The sequence below is a fragment of the Ceratotherium simum genome, chromosome 1 (genome assembly GCF_057802395.1).
Source record: "Ceratotherium simum simum isolate JZ-2026a chromosome 1, ASM5780239v1, whole genome shotgun sequence".
Classification (NCBI taxonomy): Eukaryota; Metazoa; Chordata; class Mammalia; order Perissodactyla; family Rhinocerotidae; genus Ceratotherium; species Ceratotherium simum.
In genome coordinates, this window is record NC_141900.1 from 32751523 (window position 1) to 32773684 (window position 22162).

General features: G+C 41.3%; 1 protein-coding gene across 1 annotated transcript in view; it reads left to right on the forward strand.

Moving 5' to 3' along the window:
- The window catches only part of LOC101396112 (ATP-dependent translocase ABCB1-like), a 65445-nt gene that overhangs the window by 17142 nt on the left and 26141 nt on the right, over positions 1-22162 (forward strand). Inside the window, 12 exon segments of the mRNA XM_087434052.1 lie at positions 1634-1747; positions 1894-2004; positions 2192-2317; positions 2427-2630; positions 2946-3116; positions 5212-5373; positions 6466-6633; positions 7183-7329; positions 8502-8609; positions 11039-11116; positions 14558-14641; positions 20419-20622. Coding sequence (XP_087290178.1) covers positions 1634-1747; positions 1894-2004; positions 2192-2317; positions 2427-2630; positions 2946-3116; positions 5212-5373; positions 6466-6633; positions 7183-7329; positions 8502-8609; positions 11039-11116; positions 14558-14641; positions 20419-20622 — 1677 coding nt within the window.

Consider the following 22162-nt stretch of genomic DNA (forward strand, 5'->3'; position numbering starts at 1 on the left):
CAGCAGTTTTCTCCTTTTTGCAGATCCCTTGCACAGTTTATCCTGTGACCTAAATAACACTGACATCACCAATCTCTATAGCGTGAACTTTGGTTTGTTGAGATTATTTCTTTGTGCCAGACTCTATGCTAAGCACTTCACTTTTATTTTCTAATTTACTATTCACAACAACAAATGGCAAAATACCAGTTTAACTTCTTTTCAAATTCTTTTGAGTGACAGGTAATCTAATCTACCTCGTAAATTTATGCAAGTATAAATTGTTACTTTCCTGAAAGAATATTCTATTTATAGGTTCTCTGCCTTTTAGACCTTTGTACAAGCATAAGGCATGCCATTTGATGCTATCCTCTTTTATTTAAAGACAATGAAATAATTCACAAACCAAGCTCAATCTATAATTTGATCTAATGAAGTACATACTGTTGGGAGAGTCACTTAGTTCCTTTTTCAAGGCCAAACACAGGTATTCTGTTTCTCAAACTGTTGCCTTACCCAAAATGTGTGAGGCTATTTCGTTAAGAATGACTTTTACCAAAAAGCTCTTATCAGGATAGTGATGCTGTGGGTGAACCTAGGTTGTGATAAGAGGTGTATTCTGCTTAATTGTGATGTAAACAGTTTCAAGTCCAGTATTCGCTGAACCCAGATCTGCCTCGCACACTGCAAGCACCCAGAATAGTAAGAGCTCAGGATTTCATATCAAGCCGACTTGGTTTGGATTCCAGCTGTGCCACTTATTCGCTGTATGATTTGGTGCGGCCACCTAGACTTCTCAAGCCTCGGTTACCTCTTCTGCCAAATGGAAGTGACAGGAATGACGTGCCGTAACTTTTAGTGTTGTTGTAAGGCCTAATTGCAAAAACGAGTATAGAATCACTTAGCCGAACTCCTTCTACGTAAATTATTGGGTAACCTAATTCCTGTGTGATTTAGAAAGAAATGAATAGTGGCATTAGTTCTCTTTAACCCTGAAGAGAAACCAAGTCAAGTCTTTACCAACAAGAAACTGATTTGGGCAAAATTGAAAAACCCAGAAAGCTGTTTATCAGACTCCAAAGAGAGCGCAGTCTGGTAGAGGACCAAAAGACTTAACCTGATAAAGAGTAATGCCTTAGGTGTGTGTGCTTTATAGCTTACAAAATAGTTTCATATATACTGTTTCCTTTGACACAGCAATTCCTTTCGAGTAGGGAAAACAGAATCTTGACTGTTTTTGCAAATGAAGAAATGGAAACGCAGAGACCCTAGGAGAATTGCCTGAGACATATAGCCAGTTAGTGCTTAATCCGATTCGGACCTGGTTCTTCTGCCTCTCCTTCTAATCTTTGTTTCCAACCCGTTTATACACTGCTGATGATGTAAACCAAAATTCTTAGCTCTAAATAAATATAAATCTAGTCTATTCTAATCTTCTGGTTCCTATGGAACTTACATCGTTTCACTGAGCAAGTAAGACTAATTCTGCATTATAAATTGAAAAGTATTTAAACTTTAAAATGTTTTTGACACCCAGTATTCATCAGTTGCCTTGCCATTTTAAAATTTAATTAGCTGTGTTAGAAGAAAGAAGTTTGAAAACAAATTGTAGTAAACGCTAAGTAAGTTGATGGTTTTCCTTCATATTCCTCAGATCTTCTCTTCTGTGTTAGTGGGATGTTTTAGTATTGGACACACATCTCCAAGCATTGAAGCGTTTGCAAACGCAAGAGGAGCAGCGTATGAAATCTTCAAGATAATTGATAACGTAAGTCTGGGGTTGCCATTTATCCATCTTTCTAAAAGTTTTTCTAGTTAAAAATAGATTTCTTTATCACTTACCCTAACTCTCAACAAATGTCACTAAAAGGAGTCATTGTAACCTAATAAATTCTGAAATTTTCTTCTGTCTAGAAGCCTAGCATTGACAGCTATTCTAAGAATGGAGACAAACCAGATAATATTAAGGGAAATTTGGAGTTCAGAAATGTTCACTTCAGTTACCCATCTCGAAAAGAAGTTCAGGTACAATGATAAATGATTAATCAATGATTCAACAGTGTATCGGATAAAGAATTTCTGATACTTTCCTTTAGAGATTGTGAAAAAAAAAAAAAAAGTATATTTAAAACTAGTTTTGAATTGAACTGTCAGTTCATAGTCCCAGTACCTGTGAGTGGCCTTTAAGTTTACTTGTCTTTTGTCCTGGTAGATCTTGAAAGGCCTCAACCTGAAGGTTCAGAGTGGGCAGACGGTGGCCCTGGTTGGGAGCAGCGGCTGCGGGAAAAGCACGACAGTCCAGCTGATGCAGAGGCTCTATGACCCCACGGAGGGCGTGGTGAGATGGCTCTTGCGGAACTAGATGCTGTAGCACTCAGCAGTTGCCCTTGTAGATCACACGATACAAATCTGCAGTGTATGAAGATCACACTTCCTCTTTATTTCAGGTCAGCATTGATGGACAGGACATTAAGACCATAAACGTAAGGTATCTTCGGGAAATTACTGGTGTGGTGAGTCAGGAACCTGTGTTGTTTGCCACCACAATAGCTGAAAACATTCGCTATGGCCGTGAAAATGTCACCGTGGAGGAGATCGAGAAAGCTGTCAAGGAAGCTAATGCCTATGACTTCATCATGAAACTGCCTAATGTAAGTCCTTCCTGATCTTTGTCGTGCTCGAGGTTCACAGAATAGAATGCTGGCCTAATGCATAAGAAGTTAGGAAACTATTACAAATTGGAGGAACCTCCTAAGATAAGAAATCAAGATTATTTCAGATTTAACACTCCAGGAGCATGAACTAATAGCAGGATAATTTTAAAAATTGGAGTTGGTTATTACTAAGTGTAAGGAACTGGACATTATTGCCTGTGAGGCTTGGCTTGTTTATGGGATTACTTCCCATCTTAAAGGGTGAGCTAACTCTTTCTTTTGCTAAATCTTCCTGTGTTTTCTGTGTTGTAGAAATTTGACACCCTGGTTGGAGAGAGAGGGGCCCAGCTGAGTGGTGGACAGAAGCAGAGAATCGCCATTGCACGAGCCCTGGTTCGTAACCCCAAGATCCTCCTGCTGGACGAGGCCACATCAGCCTTGGACACTGAGAGTGAAGCAGTGGTTCAGGCGGCCCTGGACAAGGTCTGTGAGCCTCAGTTCAAACCGACCTGATTTATAAGCATAAGAACATCCCACTGTGAATTCTTCTTAATATTATTTAAAAAAAAGAAAATTTCTGATCGCTTCTAAAGTGATCCCTTCAGCTATCAAAATAAAATTATTAGGCCTCTTTGCATCTATTGGTTTAATTTCTATTCATTTCTCTGGTGTTTTTTCTTTTTTTCTTAAGTAGAGATGAATAAACTTTCATTGAAAAGTACTTGCTAATTTTAAAAATTACACAATGAGAAATATAGACTCCAATGAAAATTGGTCTTCATTGTGATCTTGAAAACTCAGCCTTAGAGATAACCTATTTTGTGAGTTTTACTGTTGTCAACAAGAGGAAAATATCATCTGAAGGTTCACATTTGATTTCCGAGATGCTAAATGCCTGTTGAAGAGTCCTTGGGACATGAGAAACCTCTCATCCCCCGGAGGGGGGCTGGAGCCGATGATGTTGGAAACTTACCGAGGCCTTGAAATGTCCTTGACTATCAACAGAGTTTGAGCTTCCTGCAATTCTTGAGTCCATGTGACCCATTCACCAAATTGGATTTGAGTGCTCCAGCTGTGCCAGGCACTGTGCTTGGTCTCTGACATGTAGTGGTAACCGGGCTAGCTCTGTGAGGACAAGGATTGTGGAGACCTTTTAACCCAAAAGTGCTCTGAGGTGAAGTGTCACAGTAGAAGTCAAAGATGAACTCATATTTGTTCTAACTCTCCTCCTCTCTAATAATAATTAAGCAACACTGTATGTTCCTTTAAACATCCTGTCAGTGTGCTTAATAGATTGTTGAGGGAGGAAAAAGCAGGTTACTAAAAATTTTCTGACCCACAGTAGAGGTAAATGGGATGTGGCTGCTTTTCTTCCCTTCACTTTGCTTTTCTGTAATTTCACATCTGTGTTTTCTTATTATTCTACAATGGAACTATGTATTAAATTATAAATAAAAACAATTTTAAAAGTTTGCATTTAAAAGTAATTTTTCTTTAGAATGTACATTTTGGGGAATTCCACATGCTCCCCTTTGCTTGAAAACATCTAAAGAATTGATCCATTGTCTTTTCTACTTCCTAGTTGCTACCACCTAATTTTTCTCATATTATTGTTTTATCTTCTCAGAGTTTTCCCAGTTCTCTTTTACATATTAATCCTGATAGGTTTTTTTGTTAGTTTGTTTTGAGAATTTTATTGCTAGTTCCTGGAAAGAAATAAAGAGTAACAAAAATCATAAACATTGCAAAAGTTACAGAGGTTAAATAAATCTCAGAGAAGTTCTGGTTATCTCGCTCTGTCCCCTATTGGAATAAAAATGAGATTGGGCATTTAAAAACATTGACATAGCTTTTGAAATTTTCCATAATGCTTCTACCTAGGAATAAGTGTCATTTGTTAAGCACTTGCTGTGTATGCATCACAGTGCTTCATGTGCATTATTTTTAGTCATAACAATTACTGTAAGAAATGAATAGAAATGAGTACTATTATTATCCTCATTTTATATATGAATAAACTGAGCCTCACACAGGTTAAAAGATTTGGATAAAATCTTGGTATCCATAAATGGCAGAATTAAGATTTGAGTTCAGATCAATGTGATGCTGAAGTCTGGACTTTGCTTCCTCAAATTTATTGTCCACCTTGACCATCCACTGTCCTGTGAGATAGGACATTATGATGCCCAGGACTGATCGCTAGCTAGTGAGCACCAGTACGGCACACCGGCCTGTGTCTGCTCTGATTGCCCAATGCCTGGGCTGTAGGCTTTTTTTACTTTTATAAGCCCCTGATTATTACTATAAACTTAGGCTGATAGAGATCAAATGAAATACTTAGAGGCTTACATAATGTTAATATGTGACTATCATATGTGTGCTTATATTTATTATAATAAAACCTTATTTTAAACTGTTATTAATTGACTATACATTTATTGAAGCTGGAGACTACCTTATGTAACTTAGATGGTTTTACAATGTCCAAGGCATTGGTGTTCAGGAAATATAAGTTGAAGGAATTAATTTTTGCATATAATTGTTCATGTATTCAAAACCCAAATCTTTCTCCCTTTAGGCCAGAAAAGGCCGGACCACCATTGTGATAGCTCATCGCTTGTCTACAGTTCGTAATGCTGATGTCATTGCTGGTTTGGATAATGGAGTCATTGTGGAGGAAGGCAGTCATGATGAACTCATGAAAGAGAAAGGCATTTACTTCAAACTTGTGACAATGCAGGTATAGTCTGACTCTAGATTTTCCTAAAGTAACTGAGGAATAAGGTGATTTTGCTGTGTTTGGTGCTATAAATAAACGTTACTTAACGTGATTATCTTGAGGAGTGGGGAAAAATACTTGGTGGATTCAGGATCAGACCAGTGTTTTAAATGTGTTTCTCTCTTGAAAGAATGGAAAATAAAGAAGAATAATTGGAGAAAAGTAAGGAAAAGTTTAAAAAGGTTTAAAGGTGAGCTGTCCACTCACTATGATAGCCACTAGCCCCACGTGGCTATTGAGCACTTGAACAATGTTTAGTCTGAACTGAAGTGTTGTAAGTAGAAAGTGCACACCAGATGCTGAAGACTAGGTACAGAAAAAGAGTGCAAACTATCTCGATAAGTTTTTTTTCTTTTTTTTGTGAGATCAGCCCTGTGCTAACATCCGCCAATCCTCCTCTTTTTTCTGCTGAGGAAGACGGCCCTGGGCTAACATCTGTGCCCATCTTCCTCCACTTTATATGCGACGCCGCCACAGCATGGCTTGCCAAGCAGTGCGTCGGTGAGCACCCGGGATCCGAACCAGCGAACCCCGGGCCGCCGCAGCGGAGCGCGCGCACTTAACCGCTTGCGCCACCGGGCCGGCCCCTCGATAAGTTTTTACATTGATTACACTTTGAAATGCTAATATGTTGGCTACATTAGGTTAAATAAATATGCAATTAAAACTGATTTTACCTCTCTCTCTCATATTTTTTAATGTGGCTACTGAGAAAATGTAAAATGACAACTGTGGCTCAGTATGGCTTGCACCATATGTCTGGTGACAGCACCAGTCCAAAGCAAATTTGAGCCAAAAATACCCACGAAAAGGAGATGACGAGATAACATACATGGAATGGGTGCCACGTTATTTCAGCATATTCAATGGGAAGTCTTCTTATCTAGTGGTTTTAATTTTCCAACATATCACAAAAGCAGAAACAGCCATTTAACTTTATCCTTTCCTGTAATTACTTAAATTACCATTTTCCTTGATATCTGATGTTTAGCAATTAATTTTCATTTGTTAACTGAGGCTAACCGGCTTATGCATATTTCTTGTTTATTTTAGACAAGAGGAAATGAAATTGAATTAGAAAATGCAATTGGTGAATCCAAGAGTGAAACTGAAATGTCTCCAAAAGATTCAGGATCGAGTCTAAGAAGAAGAAGATCAACTCGCAAGAATATCCATGCACAACAAGGCCCAGAGACACAGCTTGGTACAACAGAGTCCCAGGTATGGAGGAGGATGTGGAGTTATGGCTTCAACCCTCCCGCTGTTGCTCCCCTCGTTTAGTGGGCTAGGGTGGGGTTAGGAGTGGGAACAAGAAAGGGTTATCCAGAATCCTCCTGTCCTGTCCCCTAGAGTATTCCACAAACCACAATCTCAACATTTTAGACTTGGTTTAGCATTTACGACTGATATTTACAGGACAAGAATTTTAGAATTAGAATTTATAATATAAAGAGACAGACTAGAATGGTTCTTCAAATATAAACATTTCTATTCTGTTTATCCTTTCTCGTAAATATTCTTGTCATATTCCAAATGTCGGGTAAGAGTTAGAATGTTTGTGGATACATCATTTATTTCTTAAAAGATAAAGGAATAATATAACACTGTCAGCACTTTTTTTAAGCCAAATTGCCATCAGTTGATAAGGAAATAGGAATAGGCTATGTTCATTTAAAAATTTTATGCATATGGAGGAAGTGTCCATGATTAAATCAATTAAGTATCAATTCTTTTTCGAACTAGCCTGTAGTAATATTTGGTGTTTTCCAGGATGAAAATGTACCTCCAATTTCCTTTTGGAGGATTCTGCAGCTGAATATAACCGAATGGCCTTATTTTGTAGTTGGCATATTTTGTGCCATTATAAGTGGAGGACTGCAACCAGCATTTGCAGTAATATTTTCAAGGATTGTAGGGGTAAGTGTTTATGTCCATTTTTGGATTACCTGTGAGTCCTGACTGAAGGATGAACTGTTTGTAACTATATACATAAGCCTCAAAAAACATGTACCTTCATATGAAACTAAGCAGCTTGAAGATATAAGAACAGAAGTCTGGTTTGTGATAGGAAAGCTCCTTTTTAAACCTTCCTTTGTTCTGGCAGTTGGTTTTGATCCTATGCCCCTGGGGACCAGATCCCTGAAATAGGCAATGACACTGACTAGATGACTGTCCCTCCCCTGCCATAACTGAGCTCTGAGTAAAGCTCCTGAGCTGTTGTATCACCAGAGTGCAAAGAGAGGTCCTCACATGTGTGTCAGACAGGCTTGAGAGAGAGCTGTTCTCTGACATGCGCACTGGGCAGGACACGAGCAGGCCTAGCACGCTGCCTCTGTGAGATGTCCATCCCACTTGTTAAGATGAACACAAGTGGAACAGCTTCTGAAAGACTGAGGTTGACACGTGTTTGTTCTACGTGCTTTCTACAGGTTAGGAATATGGCTCTGTTGCTAGAGTGATTGTGGCTCATGTGAAGGGAGATGTTTGTTTTCTTTCCCTGTGGAGTGGTTCTTCTCTGTCTTCCCTATCTCGGGGAAGGTCTCCATGTGTGGTGCTAGGTCAGCTGGCTGGCGTTCCCCGACTGGCTATCTATCTGGCCATCCTGTAAAGAAGGCTGGCTCAAGGCACCTTCTTTCTTTCTCAAAGCCCTGGGCTGAGTGAATGACCACCTCTCTCTGGTTCACCAAAACCGCCCCAGCAGATTTTCTGCAGAGACCTTGGGACAGTTTGAAATGTCCAAATTGTAAAGCAACGCATTGGCCTCCAGTGTAGTTTCCCCCAAAGGAGGAAGAGAGCGTCGTTCCCATTTCTGCTTTACACAGGAGCTGTGGCACTTGTGGCGCTCGTTACTCCAGGAGGGAGTGTGAGCAGAAAAGTATTGGATCAACTGAGGAGTGACAGACCCGTTCTTGGCCCCTAAGGGAGGCAGAGTGCATACACTTTCAGGTTTGGCATTAGGGAGGCAACCCCAAGCTCCATTACACTAAGGTTCTCTTGACACCGAACCCTATGCTAGGTGGGAAATGGGTCAGACCCAGAATGGCTTCTTCAGTGGTTGAACTGAAAACCTTTCAATATTTTCTTCACAGGTGTTTACCAGAGATGAGGATCCTGAAACAAAACGACAGAATAGTAACATGTTTTCACTATTGTTTCTCGTCCTTGGAATTATTTCTTTTATTACATTTTTCCTACAGGTAAATGTCTATATTTTCACTTTATTCGTTTATGAGAAATGGGTCATTATTCAACTGTGGAATTTATAAACATCTGTGTAACTTTCTTTTTAGTAGAATTGCTCCTCTCTTAAGGGGTTATTAGGAGCCAGGTTTCTTTGATGTATTTCAAACAAAGATATTTTGGGGCTGGCTCGATGGTGTAGTGGTTAACTTTGCGTGTTCTGCTTCAGCACCCCATGGTTGACGGGTTCAGATCCTGGCTGCAGACCTGCACACTGCTCATCAAGTCATGCTGTAGTGACATCCCACATATAAAATAGAGGAAGGGGCCGGCCCCGTGGCTTAGCGGTTAAGTGCTCGCGCTCCGCTGCTGGCGGCCCGGGTTCGGATCCCGGGCGCGCACTGACACACCACTTCTCCGGCTATGCTGAGGCCGCGTCCCACATACAGCAACTAGAAGGATGTGCAGCTGTGACATACAACTATCTACTGGGGCTTTGGGGGGAAAAAAATAAATAAATAAAATCTTTAAAAATAATAATAAGAAGAATAATAAAATAGAGGAAGATTGGCACAGATGTTAGCTCGGGACCAATCTTCCTCACCACAAAACAAAACCAAAAAAAACACCAAAGATGTTTTGCTTCGTCTGGCTCCCTTGCTTACCTCCTCCTCCCCTCTCATCTCTCCCACCTGAGATAATAATGAAACTAGAGGGAACAGAGCAAAGGAGTTAAGTGCTCTAAAAGTGTAGTATGGTAAGGCAGTATGAGTTTTGGTGTTAGAGTTGGGGTCGAGTACAAGTTGAACCAGTTCCTAATTTTGTGTCCTTGGGCAAATAAGTAGCTTAAATTGTCTAAGCTTCAGTTTCCTCATCTGTAAAATAGGGATAATGGTACCTACCTCTTGATGATTCACAGAGGTCATATGACTACGTTCCCAGGCCTGTGTGGGGCAGCAACAAACACGCAGTCACTTATTGAATGAATGATGAGCCATATGTATTTTTTTAGGAAAAAATATTGAATAAGTCATTTTAATTACCGTGTTGTAACCATGTAGTGATTTTTTTTTTATATAAACAGGACATTTTTCTTGACATTATAGGAGGTACAAATGAAAACAGACTGAAGTCTCTCATTACTAAGTACTTCCAGTCTCACTGGGGAATCTGACCTTGCCATCATAGATGGGACACTCTGTGTACACTTTATAACACTGTGCTCTTTGCATGTGTTTCTTCCTTCTCTCTCAGTAATGTCCAGCACACTACTGGGGAGCACAGAGGAGACACGGTTGCCCTCCTCCACTGCTCTGATTCTGCAGGAGACTCAGGCCTGTTAGTAGGGCCTCTCCTCTTCTGATGCACCACACAGCCGTTTCCACTCTCCTTTCCCCAGGCCATTGTGTGGCAGGCCTTTCCAGAGCTCCAGAAAGAAAGGGGAATTCCTTCTAATCTCGTATCCCCAAACTCATCGGGATGAGGGTTCTGTTGTCCTTCCTCCCCAGAGGTGGCCCAGCATGGCCACACAGTCACATCTCACTGTGTTCTTTCCCAGTAACTCTCTTCCCTCCTCCAGACACAGAAGTTTCCAACCTTGGGGGATGGAGAGGGCAGTGCAGCAAATTCTCTTTCTGTAAGCCACTTTCCCCAACCTGTTTAGCTCCTCGACTTTGGCTTTTCTAAACTTAGAGACTAAGAATTTGATATCTTTGTCCTCTGCATCCTTTATGCCTGGGGTGACTGTACAGTCCCATTCTCCCAGGTGACACCTCAGGTCCTGCTGAAATTACTAATAGTACCCCTTTGCACTCTCAAAATTGTCCTGGTTTGGGGGCCAGCCTCGTGGCTTAGCGGTTAAGTGCGCACGCTCCGCTGCTGGCGGCCCGGGTTTGGATCCTGGGCGCGCACCGACGCACCGCTTCCCCGGCCATGCTGAGGCCGTGTCCCACATACAGCAACTAGAAGGATGTGCAACTACGACATACAACTACCTACTGCGGCTTTGGGAGGGAAAAAAAAGAATAAAAAAAAACAAAACAAAATTGTCCTGGTTTGGATGATACATAATATTGCCACCTGTTTAGAGTGCCCCTGCCTTGGGAACAACTCCAGCTTCCTGAGTGACAGACCCTGGTTCACTGGGAGAAATAAGCAGGGATAGGAGGGGAGGAAAGACACACCTTTCCAGTAGATCCCTGATCAGTCTGCCAGCTAGCTGTGGAGTAGCAGTATCAGTTTCAAAACTGGCTCTCATGGCTATTCCACCAGGGCGGCTGTGCACCATAGTACACAGTCACCGAAACGTAGGCAACCCTTGAAATCAGCTTCTGACTTTGTCTAGTGTCCTGCTTTAGCAATGACATCAAGTCCCCCTCCTTCTGTGCAGTCAGCGGCTGGGTATCTGGCAAGTCTGCTTCCTGTGGCATGTTCTCGTTCTTCACAGGGCTACATGTTTGCCAAAGCTGGAGAGATCCTCACTAGGCGGCTCCGATACCTGGTTTTCCGATCGATGCTGAGACAGGTATGTCTGTTGAGGATTGTGCCCTGGGCTGTACAGAACTCCACACGTGGGCCCTGTGGTCTCAGGCAGTGGGAGCGCTGTCAGGTTACTGGGAGTGAAGTCCCGTATTGATCTTCCCTCAGTCTCATCTCAGAGATGCAGCTGAACTGCCCCCCAGGTCAGGCACAGAGGCCCTGCTGTCTGTGGGCTGTGGGTGGGCACAAGGAACGGATCACTGGAGACAATGAGTCTCCAGAGCAGGTTCACCTCCAGCCTTTGTCTCAGCAGCTGTAGGCAGAGTAGGCAGAAGCCATCTTCAGTACCCTCGTCCCTTTCCTCTCTTTCTTTCCTTCTTCCCCCTGGGAATCTCAGGACACTTGTGTTTCTTCCCAAGAGATGCCCTGTGTACCCTTTCTTTCCACAAATCAAAATTCATCCCCAGGGCCTAGTTTCTCTGCTGGGGCTGGACTGATTTACTCATTCAAGCTGCAGTGTTACTAGCTGATAAGGACTTAATGGAATGCCTCTCACATTTTACACCTTCAGAACTCTAACAACAGGCAGATGTGAATGTTTTTCTGGGGAAATGGGGAGGAGGGATTCTGGGGATGTAACCCAAAGCAGCCAGGTCAAAGGGGAAAGTTTCTTTAAGAATCATAAAAATTTTGTATGTGACTTTATAACTTTCCATTTTAAAATCACTAATTACTTGGCAGTGAATCAAATGATGCTCCGGAAGGATTCTCTGGATGTGGCAGGGGTAATTGAACCCTGGCTGAGAAGTGTCAGTTTGCTGTATTAGGATTTCTAGGTGACATTCACATTTTCCCAGCTGTCTTCGGTTCCTCAATCTTTTCCCACTCCTACCAACACCACTTAGAAAGAAGACATATTTATGGAAATTGCTAGCTAGTCAATGACAGAGCCAGCCTTTAATCTAATGAATTCTCGAGAGAGCACTGTTTGATGGCGGGCCGTGTCCTAGGACTCGCAGTCAAACCGTATTTGTAGCTAAGATTCCACTTAGGCTCAGGGCTGACATTGGTCCTGGGCCAAATGCCTCTTTACCTCCCCAGCCTCCAAGCCAACTCCCAGGTCCATTATACTTTGGAAGCTGAGCTGATGGTTTGTGTAATGCCCTCTCCATAAATGATTATGTCTGGCTATCATACATTAAGTGCCTTCTGCTTACAAAGCATAATACTAAGTGTTGTAAGGCATTCAAACCTGAATGGTCCCAGTCTTCAAGGAATTTATATCTCAGTCAGGAAGGCACTTTAGCACTGAACAGTTTTAAAAAGCAAATTGATACATAGTATAATCAATGATAATGCTTTGTTTTTTCTTAAATATTTGGGGGAAAAAATGATAGATACTGCTTTAATGCAAATCACCAGTTCAGATAACTTCTTAGGACCATAGTTATTTTCGTAGCAGACATAAATTCATACTTCAAGCTCATAATCTCTTTAGTGTTTGTGTATCTAAAAACGTTAAGTGGCTTTATGAAGAAGATCCTATTTTATTTTGAATGTTAAATGCTAATGTAGATTTCTTTAGTTGGTTTTTTTAACCCAATTTATTTATTTTGTCCTGAACTACAGTTATCTAACTGCTTATTCAACTTCTCTATCTGGATGTCTCATAAGCATGTTATACTTAAGATTTCCTCAGTTGAACTTGTGACTCTGCCCTCCCCACAGAGCTTACTCCTTACCTGGTCTTCTCCTATATCAGCAAATGGCAGCTCCATTCTACCAGTTGTGTAGCTAAAAACCCTGGAGTCATCCTTGATTCCTCTCTTTCTGTTACATATTACAGTAGCCTCCTTACCGGTCTTACTGCCTCCATCATTATCCCAATCCAGTAGGTTCACTTCACAAAAGCCAGAGTTATTCTGCTAAAATATTTTAAAGTGAAAACATCCTTCTGCCCAAAACTTACTGAAAGCTACCCATATCCCTCAGAGTAAAGTCTGGAATCTTCTCAGTTGCCTATAAGGTCATAAATGATGTGGTCCCCTCTACCTCTCAGACCTCGTCTCCTTCAGCTTCATGCTTTTTCCAATGCACAGTGTACTCTGCACACAATGGCTTACTGCATAAGGATACATGTGGGGAGGTGGGGAGTGGGAGACCCAAGTGGGAAAAGAAATCTGTCCAGAGTAAGAGGCAGCTTTTGCAAATGCACACAAGGGTGCTTTTAAGGCTATTGGCAGTCCTTAAGGCTTTCTTGCTAGTGCATGAACAGAGCAAGTATGCCTTTTTCTCAGGTCTTTGTACATGCTGTTTCTCCCTTCCCTCGGATATTCTCATCCCTCTCTTCATTTAGATTTCTGCTCAAATGTCGTGTTAGAGAGGCCTTCTCTGTCCCTTCCCCAGTCTATAAAATAGTGTGTTTCTTCACTTTTTTCCTTCTTACCCTGCTCTATTTTTCTTCATATCATTTATTACCACCTGGCATGGTATATACAATAGTCCCCCCTTATCCGTGGTTTCACTGTCTGTGGTTTTTGTTACATGCAGTCAACTGTGGTATGAAAATGTTAAATGGAAAATTCCAGAAATAAACACTGTTTAAGTTTTAAATTGTGTGCCATTCTGAGTAGTGTAATGAAATTTTGTGCCATCCTTCTCCATCCGCCTGGGATGTGAATCATCTCTTCGTCCAGTGTATCCACTGTACGTATATATGCTACCCACTTGTTAGTCACTTAGTAGCCCTCTCAGTTATTAGATCAACTGTCATGGTAATACAGTGCTTGTGTTCAAGTAACCCTTATTTTACTTAATAATGGCCCAAAGTGCAAAAGTAGTGATGCTGACAATTTGGATGTGCCAAAGAGAAGCCAGAAAGTGCTTCCTTTAAGTGAAATGGTGAAAGCTCTCAACTTAATAAGGAAAGAAAGAAATCATATGCTGGGGTTGCTAAGATCTACAGTAACTTTTGTTACATATATTGTTATAATTGTTCTATTTTAGAATTAGCTGTTGTTAATCTCTTAGCGTGCCTAATTAATAAATTAAACTTGATCATAGGTGTGTATGTATAGGAAAAAACATATAGAGTTTAGTACTATCCATGGTTTCAGGCATCCACTGAGAGTCTTGGAAGGTATCCCCCATGGATTGGGGGGACTCCTGTCTTTGTTTACTTGTGGCTTCCATCTCTAGAATCTAGGCTTTAAGAGAGCAGCAACTTTGTCTTTTTGTTCACTGTTGTATAGATCCAACATTTAGAAATCACATTTAGAACGAAGGAGGCACTCAAAAAAAATTTTGACAAATGAAATTATTTATGTGTTTGTCTGTTAAGTCCCTTTCTTATCTGTTGAGGGTCAAATCCTGAGTGCTGTATGCAGGAGATACCAGTGATAAACACAACTGGCCCTATCACTGCCCTTGGCGCCAAGAGTTTTGTAAATAGGGCTTTAAGATCATAACATCGTTTTCTGTGCCACAGGATGTGAGCTGGTTCGATAACCCTAAAAACACCACTGGAGCATTGACTACCAGGCTTGCCAATGACGCTGGTCAAGTTAAAGGGGTACGTGCCTCCTTTCTACTGGTGTTTGCCTTAATTGGCCATTTTGAATCTCAGCATGAAACTAATTTTCTCATTACAGGTGTTAGTTCGCATCATCATTAAAATGTTAAATAAATATTTAACCATACATCATGTGCTTATAGCAAAAATGTTAACTATTTAAGCATCATACAGTTTAGAGTATATAGATAATTTACAAGCTTTCTTTTGTTATTTGCTGTCTTATTCATGCTATTAACAAAATACATGTGGAAGGATGACTTTAGAAAAAGAAGTATTTATCAGCGTATCATGTAAGATCAGACTGTTTTAATGTTCAATTAATCAACAGAAAATTGTAATTGCTTCTGAAGAAAGAATGTGTAGATGCTATAATAAAGTTTATGGGTACAACAGTTCAGAAGACAGGGAAGAAAATCTGAAAAGAAGTTGAAAGAAATGAAAAGCACATGAAAAATTAGAACAAAGGCGGAAGAAACAACTTTATCACAGTATAAAACTTAAATTTTGCTACTACATGAATCTCTTTAATTAATATAGCGAGAAACTGTTGAACCAGAAGTTTTGATTTGTGGACGAAGTGACAATTTCTACTTTTACAACTACAACTGTTGGTAGCAAAAATCCACAAGATGCTGTGAAATCTGAAAAAAGAATGTGACCTCTGCCCTGTCTTTCCCTCCCTTGAACTTTATCAATCTTACTTTTTAATCTTTCCGTACTGTAGTACTATAATAACATTCCTTCTGTCTAATATATGGGGCTTCTGTAAGAATAAATTAGCTTATGCATGTGGAAGCATACAGAGAGTTGTAAAGTTGCAATATAAATCTTAGGAATTGTTGTTTTAATATAGATTTCTTTGGTTAAACCAAACACATCAACAGAAATTGAGGTTTAGATCAAGTTGTATAGAACCTAACTGAACAGACTATGCACTTACTGAATTAACTTTGAACTTCCTAAATCAGACAACAGCCCTGCCATAATGGAGTCTACATGGTATGTCAGATCGTCATAAGTGTTGTAGAAAAAAAATGGCAGCACGATATGGGACTAGGAGCTTGCTGGTTGCCAGGGAAGGGAGGCCTCAATGATATGGTGATATATGCAAGAGGCATGAAGGAAGGAAAAGTGCCAGGCCTGTAGATGTTTAGAGAAGAGCGTCCTAAACAGAAGAACCAACAAGTGCAAAGGCCCCGAGGCTGGAGCATTTCTACCACTGTTCCCACAACAGAAGGAGGATAGTGTGGCTGGAGTAAAGTGAGTGAAAGGAAGAGTCCTAAGAGTTGAGGTCAGCATTATATCCAGAATTAGATGGGAAATTGTCTCAAGCATTGTTGAGTTTTGAACACCAGAGTGACATGATCTGAAATTTTTAAAGGCTGCTCTGTGAATAGGCTGCAGGGGGCAAGGATGGAGGCAGGGAGTCTATTGCAATAATCCAGGGGAGGGATGATAGTGTTTCAGACTAGGATGGTCACAGTGAAAGTGATAAAAAGCAATCAGATTCTGAAGGTACAGCCAACAGAACTTGTTGGTTGGATGTGGGATATGAGAGAAAGGGGATTTAAGGATGACTCCAAAGTTTTTGACCTGCACAACTGAAACAGTGGAGTTGCTTTTTAATGAAGCTGGGAAGCCTGTTGAAAGAGCACGTTTTGGGGAGAATCAAGCATTCTATTCAGAACATAGTAAGTTTGAGATCCCCCATTAGATATCCAAGTGGAGGTGTCAAGAAGGCAGGTGGATTTGCAAGTCTGGAGTTTAGCAGAAAACTCTGGTCTGGAAATATACATTTGGAGGTTTTTCAGTACATTGCTGGCTTTTAAAGCCATGAGACTGAAGATAGCCAAGGAAGCATGTGTAGATAAAGAAGATGGCAAGGCTGGGCCCTGAGCTCAGGGCTGTGACGATGAACCAGCAGAGGAGAGGGAGAAGGAGTGGCCAGTGAGGGAGAAGAGCGGTGTCCTAGAAACAAAATGAAGAAAGCGTTTTAAGGAGGGAGCAGCTAGGATAGCAAATACTGCTGATGAGCTTGCAGGAGGATGGAGCATCTCACAGTGCTGCAGCCACGTGGAGGCGTCTAGGGGTCTAACAAGAACTGTTTCAGAGGCGAGGTGGGGCCAAGCCTGACGGGAGTGGGCTCAGGAGAGAGGGGAAGGGGGAATAGGACTCAGATGGACAAACGGTTAAAGGATTTCCTGGTAAATGGGGCAGAGAAACGGGTGGTAGGTGGAGGATGTGAAGTATTAGTCTCTATATTATTTGTACTTAAATTGACATGAGAAACAAGCAGCAAGCTTGGGGTAAATCCATCTTGCTAGCTTCCTGGAGGAGCCTTTCTTGCGGATGGTGATCACTGTGAACAAATTATCTTCAAGTTTCCAGATTCTGTATTCCTTAGCTAAACTTAGCTGCTGTAACTTTAGTCTACCTTTCACAGAGACCTTGTCACATGTACTCCTGTGCTCTCACAGACACACACATCCCATATCCCATTTGATGTTGAGGACAGAACCCTGGGGAAACACTGACTCAGTCCCTTGCAGCTGAACCCTGAGCAGATGTGGTCTGGGCGTTGTGTGCCGGCAGTCCTTCCCTCCCTAAATTCCTCTGGAGTTATGGCCTGCCTTAGGCCACAGTGCTTTCCTATATTTGTAAACTGGTGGTCAGTCCTTTCCCGCTACAGTGTTGTCTTTGCGGCCCTTGGCCGTGTCTGGGAACTCCACTAGTCCCTAACTGCCTGCTGCTGTCAACCATCTGCTTTTCACTGGTTTCCTCAAAGGCATCTCAAACTTGCACTTTCATGGCCCCACTAGCACGGACACCTGCACACCTCGTGTGAGCCACTCTGAGTCAGAACTGTCCTCCAGAACTTAAAACAGTGGCTAGAAAAGTAAGACCAGAGAAGAGGAAGCAAGCAGATTGGTGAGTGCCATCGGAACCAGGAAAGCCCAGTATAGCTGTTACCACAAATTGGCTGAGAGAGGACAGTTGTATCCACTTTACATCACCAACTGACCTTTCATGATGGGGGATATGTGTGTGAGTATAAATATGTACACACACATATACATACACATATATACACACATATACATACACATATATATGTATACCACATGCATATGTGCGTATCTGTCTATTCCACAATGGGATGTAGTAAAATAAAATTTTTTTTTTCTGAGTAAGATTTGCCCTGAGCTAATATCTATGGCCAATCTTCCTCTATTTTTATGTGAGCCGCCATCACAGCGTGGCCACTGGTATAGGTCCATGCCCAGGGAACCGAACCCAGGCAGCCGAAGCAGAGCGTATGAACTTAACCTCTAGGCCACTGGGGCTGGCCTTGTAATTAATTTTTTATATATAAAAATATCTGAGGGAAGCTGTGCTGTCACAAATCATTGCCACAAAAGGCAGGGCCGACACAAGTTTTGTGTTTAAATGATAACGTTTACCTAGGTTAAATGTTTTTCATGTTTAACTTCATCATCAATGAAACATTTTCTGAGATGTATTTTTGAGTAAGTAGCTTAATCCTGCAAAACATAAATCAGAAGAAAATATGTCTCAATATTTTGCCTATGAAACTGTGGGCTTTTTTGGTACTGGACTAGAGTTCTGCAGACAAAATAGCAAATGAGAGCCATATGGAAATCAAAAGCAACTATGTAGTTTTAAAATTTCTTTTCTGAGAGAAGGTAGTTGAGGGAAGGATTAAGTTAAATGTTCCTAATTTCAAAAGGAGGTTCAGGAAATATGATTTATTTTTCAATAAGCACAAATATTTTAGAATTAGATTTCAAGTGACATGGTGGAGTTTTGAGGAGGAAATAAATAGCAGGAAAGGGAGAAACAGGGAAAGGTGGAGAGAAAATTGAGTCAGAGGGGGAGTGAGATACTAATACGAGAAGTACAGTGCGAGGGAGAGATTGTGAGGAGAGTCAAGGTGGGTTCCAAGTGTTGAAGCATTTTTGTCTTACCTTGCTTCACACTTGGGCTGTGGTTTCCGAGTGTTACCTCCTCTCAGCCCTACTCTTTGAAATGAAAACTATCTGGCTACTACTACCCCATGCTCTCTCATTCGTGGTGATCCTCAGAGCTCTAGAGATTCCCACTCTGTGTGGGGAACAGACGTGGGACCTTAGTGAGCTTTAGTCTTAAGAAAAGAAACGGTAACCAGTGCAATGTCGCCTGAAGTGCTAAATCAAATTACGCCAAGGAACCTTACCTCCCCCCAGCTGATGGTTCTAGATCTTTTAATTCACCTTTCAGGTACATTAAAGAAGAATTTGTCATCTTTGATCCATTTTACTCACTTCTGTGGCCTTGCTTACCATCCAAAGCTGAACATTTATGTCTGGGGTAACTCATCTGCCATGAACTTGGGGGTGTTCTGAGTCATTCTCAGTCAGTTGCTGTGGGAAATGAGTTCTCAGTAGGACTTGCAGATACTGAGAACAGGGGCAATCTGCATCATCTCTGTGCTGCAGACTCTGCAGGTTGTAACCTGGGACTTTCAAATTGAAAATGTGCAGATACAGAGAGCTGACTTTGAAGGCCACTTCACTCTGCCTCATGCCAAATTTGGCTAAGCATCCCTTTCGTATAAGCTCAGGGACTGCATCAGATAAAAATGCATGCTCTATTAATTATGCTGTCTCCTTCAGCCCAGGTGCAATTCCCTGGTTTGGAATTTAATGTATAGAGGCTACCGGTAGTTGTAGCAGCTTTTCCACCTAATTCCTGGTCTAGTGGTTATATCACATAGGTGTTGAAGGATTTCAGAGGGTTGACATTGGGTGGAATGGGTTGTAAAGGATTCTGTCATAAAATTCAGAGCTGAGAGAAGCTTTGGATATTAATCAGTATACCTGCTCATTTTGGGAGTAGGAAGAAATTTGTCGAAAGTCACAGAGTTGGTAGTGACCATTCTAGACTGGACTCCATCAGAATCTACCTGGGACCAGCCCCACTCAGGCAGAGGAAATTCTGGAAGCGGAGAAAGGATGGGTCATTTCCAGAAGAACCAGATCTGGGGCCAGAGCAGGAAGTTGGAATGGCTTGAGGTCACGGGGTGTTCCCAGGGTGGAGGAGAGAAGTGTAGAGCAGTGAGTGAATTGACTTCATAGTGTGACTTCTAGCTGTAGAGTTGGAAATCGCTGCGTGCTCTGAAAGTCACATGTCAGGCTGCCTCTGGCATTCAAACTGAAGGTTCTGATGCCTGCTTAATATCCTAAATTAAATTCATAACTTTGGGCTCTGTGTAGTTTTTCCAGATCAAATGCAGATTAAATTAAATACAATAAGCTTCTCAAATAGGCCAGATATATTTGAATATCCTTATAGACAAATATTAGGCTTAAATTATGAGTAGTTATGCATCTAACGTTGGAAATTTCCAACATTTCCAGTTGAATATAATTGTCAGACTATTTTGTCTTGCTAATTAGCAGAGCTTGCTTTAGTGATTCATTGATAAATGAAAATTTTTTTGGTATTAAAAAATCAGAAAAGATAGAAATATGTAATTGAACTCTGAATTACTGATATTCTACTTTCAGTATTTACTCTGAAGTCATGGAAATCTTCATTCTGGAAACCAAGTAAACTTAGAAGTAAACCGTTACTTTTCATTTCATAACTGAGAATATAATTAATAGATTTTTCATAAAACTGAACTGTCATAATCCTTAAGAAAATACAAGCATGGATTAAAGATAATATGAAAATATCCCTCTAATTTGTTTTTTTGTTTGTTTGTTTTACAGGCTATAGGTTCCAGGCTTGCTATAATTGCCCAGAATATAGCAAATCTTGGGACAGGCATTATCATATCCTTCATCTATGGCTGGCAATTAGCACTTTTACTCTTAGCAATTGTACCCATCCTTGCAATAGCAGGACTTGTTGAAATGAAAATGTTGTCTGGACAAGCACTGAAAGATAAGAAAGAACTAGAAGGTGCTGGGAAGGTGAGTCAAACTAAGTATAACTGCGGACCTAAGTAGAGTAAAATATCCAAATCAGTGTTGTGCTACTCACTACTACTTACTGTGCTCAGAGAACATTTTTATATCCGTTCCTCAAAGCCATCTTATTTGACGGTTGTTCTGCAGATTGGAAACTGAAGAAAAGCAGCAAAACAAATTCTTAGGTTCATAGACTGACAATGAACTTTGTCAGGCTTTTCTACTTTCAGGCCATTGTCTTCACACTCTTCCTTCCTCCTTCCCTCTTTCCCTCCCTCTCCACCTCTCTCTCTCTCCTTCTTTCTCTCAAGCAAGCTGAAATCCGTTCCTTTATTGAGAAACGTAGGCCTCTTATACCCATGATGGGGGAGATTAAAATATGGAAAAGTCCTAAAGGTCTTTATTCTATCTGGCTTAAATTATTATTACCATTTTTTCCTTTTTATCATGCCTCCTCCCTTCCTCTTATTCCTGTTTATCCTTACCTTTTTTTTCCCCTGGCTGCATACTTGTCTATTCTTTTTTTTTAACAAATGGCATTTTATGGCATTTACTGTGTTTCCTCAGCAAATGCTTTACTCCTCATAGTGACCCTGTGAGGTATGTTCTATTATTAGCTCCTTTTTCAGGTGAGGCTGAGGCACAGGCAGGTAATGCCCCCAATGCCTGAGAGCTGAGAAGTCTCAGAGCCAGGATTCAAACCCAGACAGTCGTGCTCCAAAGTTGTGCCTCCGTCTGTAAAGAAACAAAGAGGTCTACTGATGGCAGAACATAATCTGATATCACATGATCTGTACCACTGCAGAAATGAGCAGTCAGAGAAGGGCTGACCCCCTAAACTGGACCTAACGTCTGGGATGGGGATTTATCTATCAGTGGCCCTTGCAAGGTTCCCAAGAGTCAGGGCAGGGACCCAGGCAGTGTCAGTGGCCGTGGCTCTCAGTAGGCCCAGGTGTCTGAGGTACTTTGTCTCTGGTCCAGGCACCTCATCAATAAGAATGAGGAAGAGGATCCTGGAGGTTGGTCATCACTACTAAGACTTTGTCCTCCACCTCCCTGCTATCTCCTCAGACTTTTTTATCCCATTTCCTTGGTATTCCTTCAGGAAATTCCTTTCGACCAGTTCTAGTGCTTCCCAACCAGTGTCTATGGGGAAAGACCTCATATGAGGCTTCCCTTCAGGCCGTTAGAGGCCCAGTCCTGAGGTTCAGCAGGGTGGTGCGGACCACAGGCGTCTGGCTGTGGTAGGGCCCATGTAACACTGGCCCCTGCCAGCAAATACATCCTGTGACCAGTCACTTCATTTAATATTGTACTTTGTTGTTTCTTCCCCCTATGGTGTTGACTCTTCATCTGAGGAAGAGATGGAAAAATCTAGGGCAAAATGTATAAAACGAAAATTCATCACTATTTAAGTGTCCTTTACTGAGGTGTTCAAAATGACCCAGAAAAGAGTCTTAGATTGTTGATAGGAAAAATATGATCGATCATAAGCTAATTTGTTGCAAACCACAGGTTAGCACCTTTGAAGTGATGCGTCAGT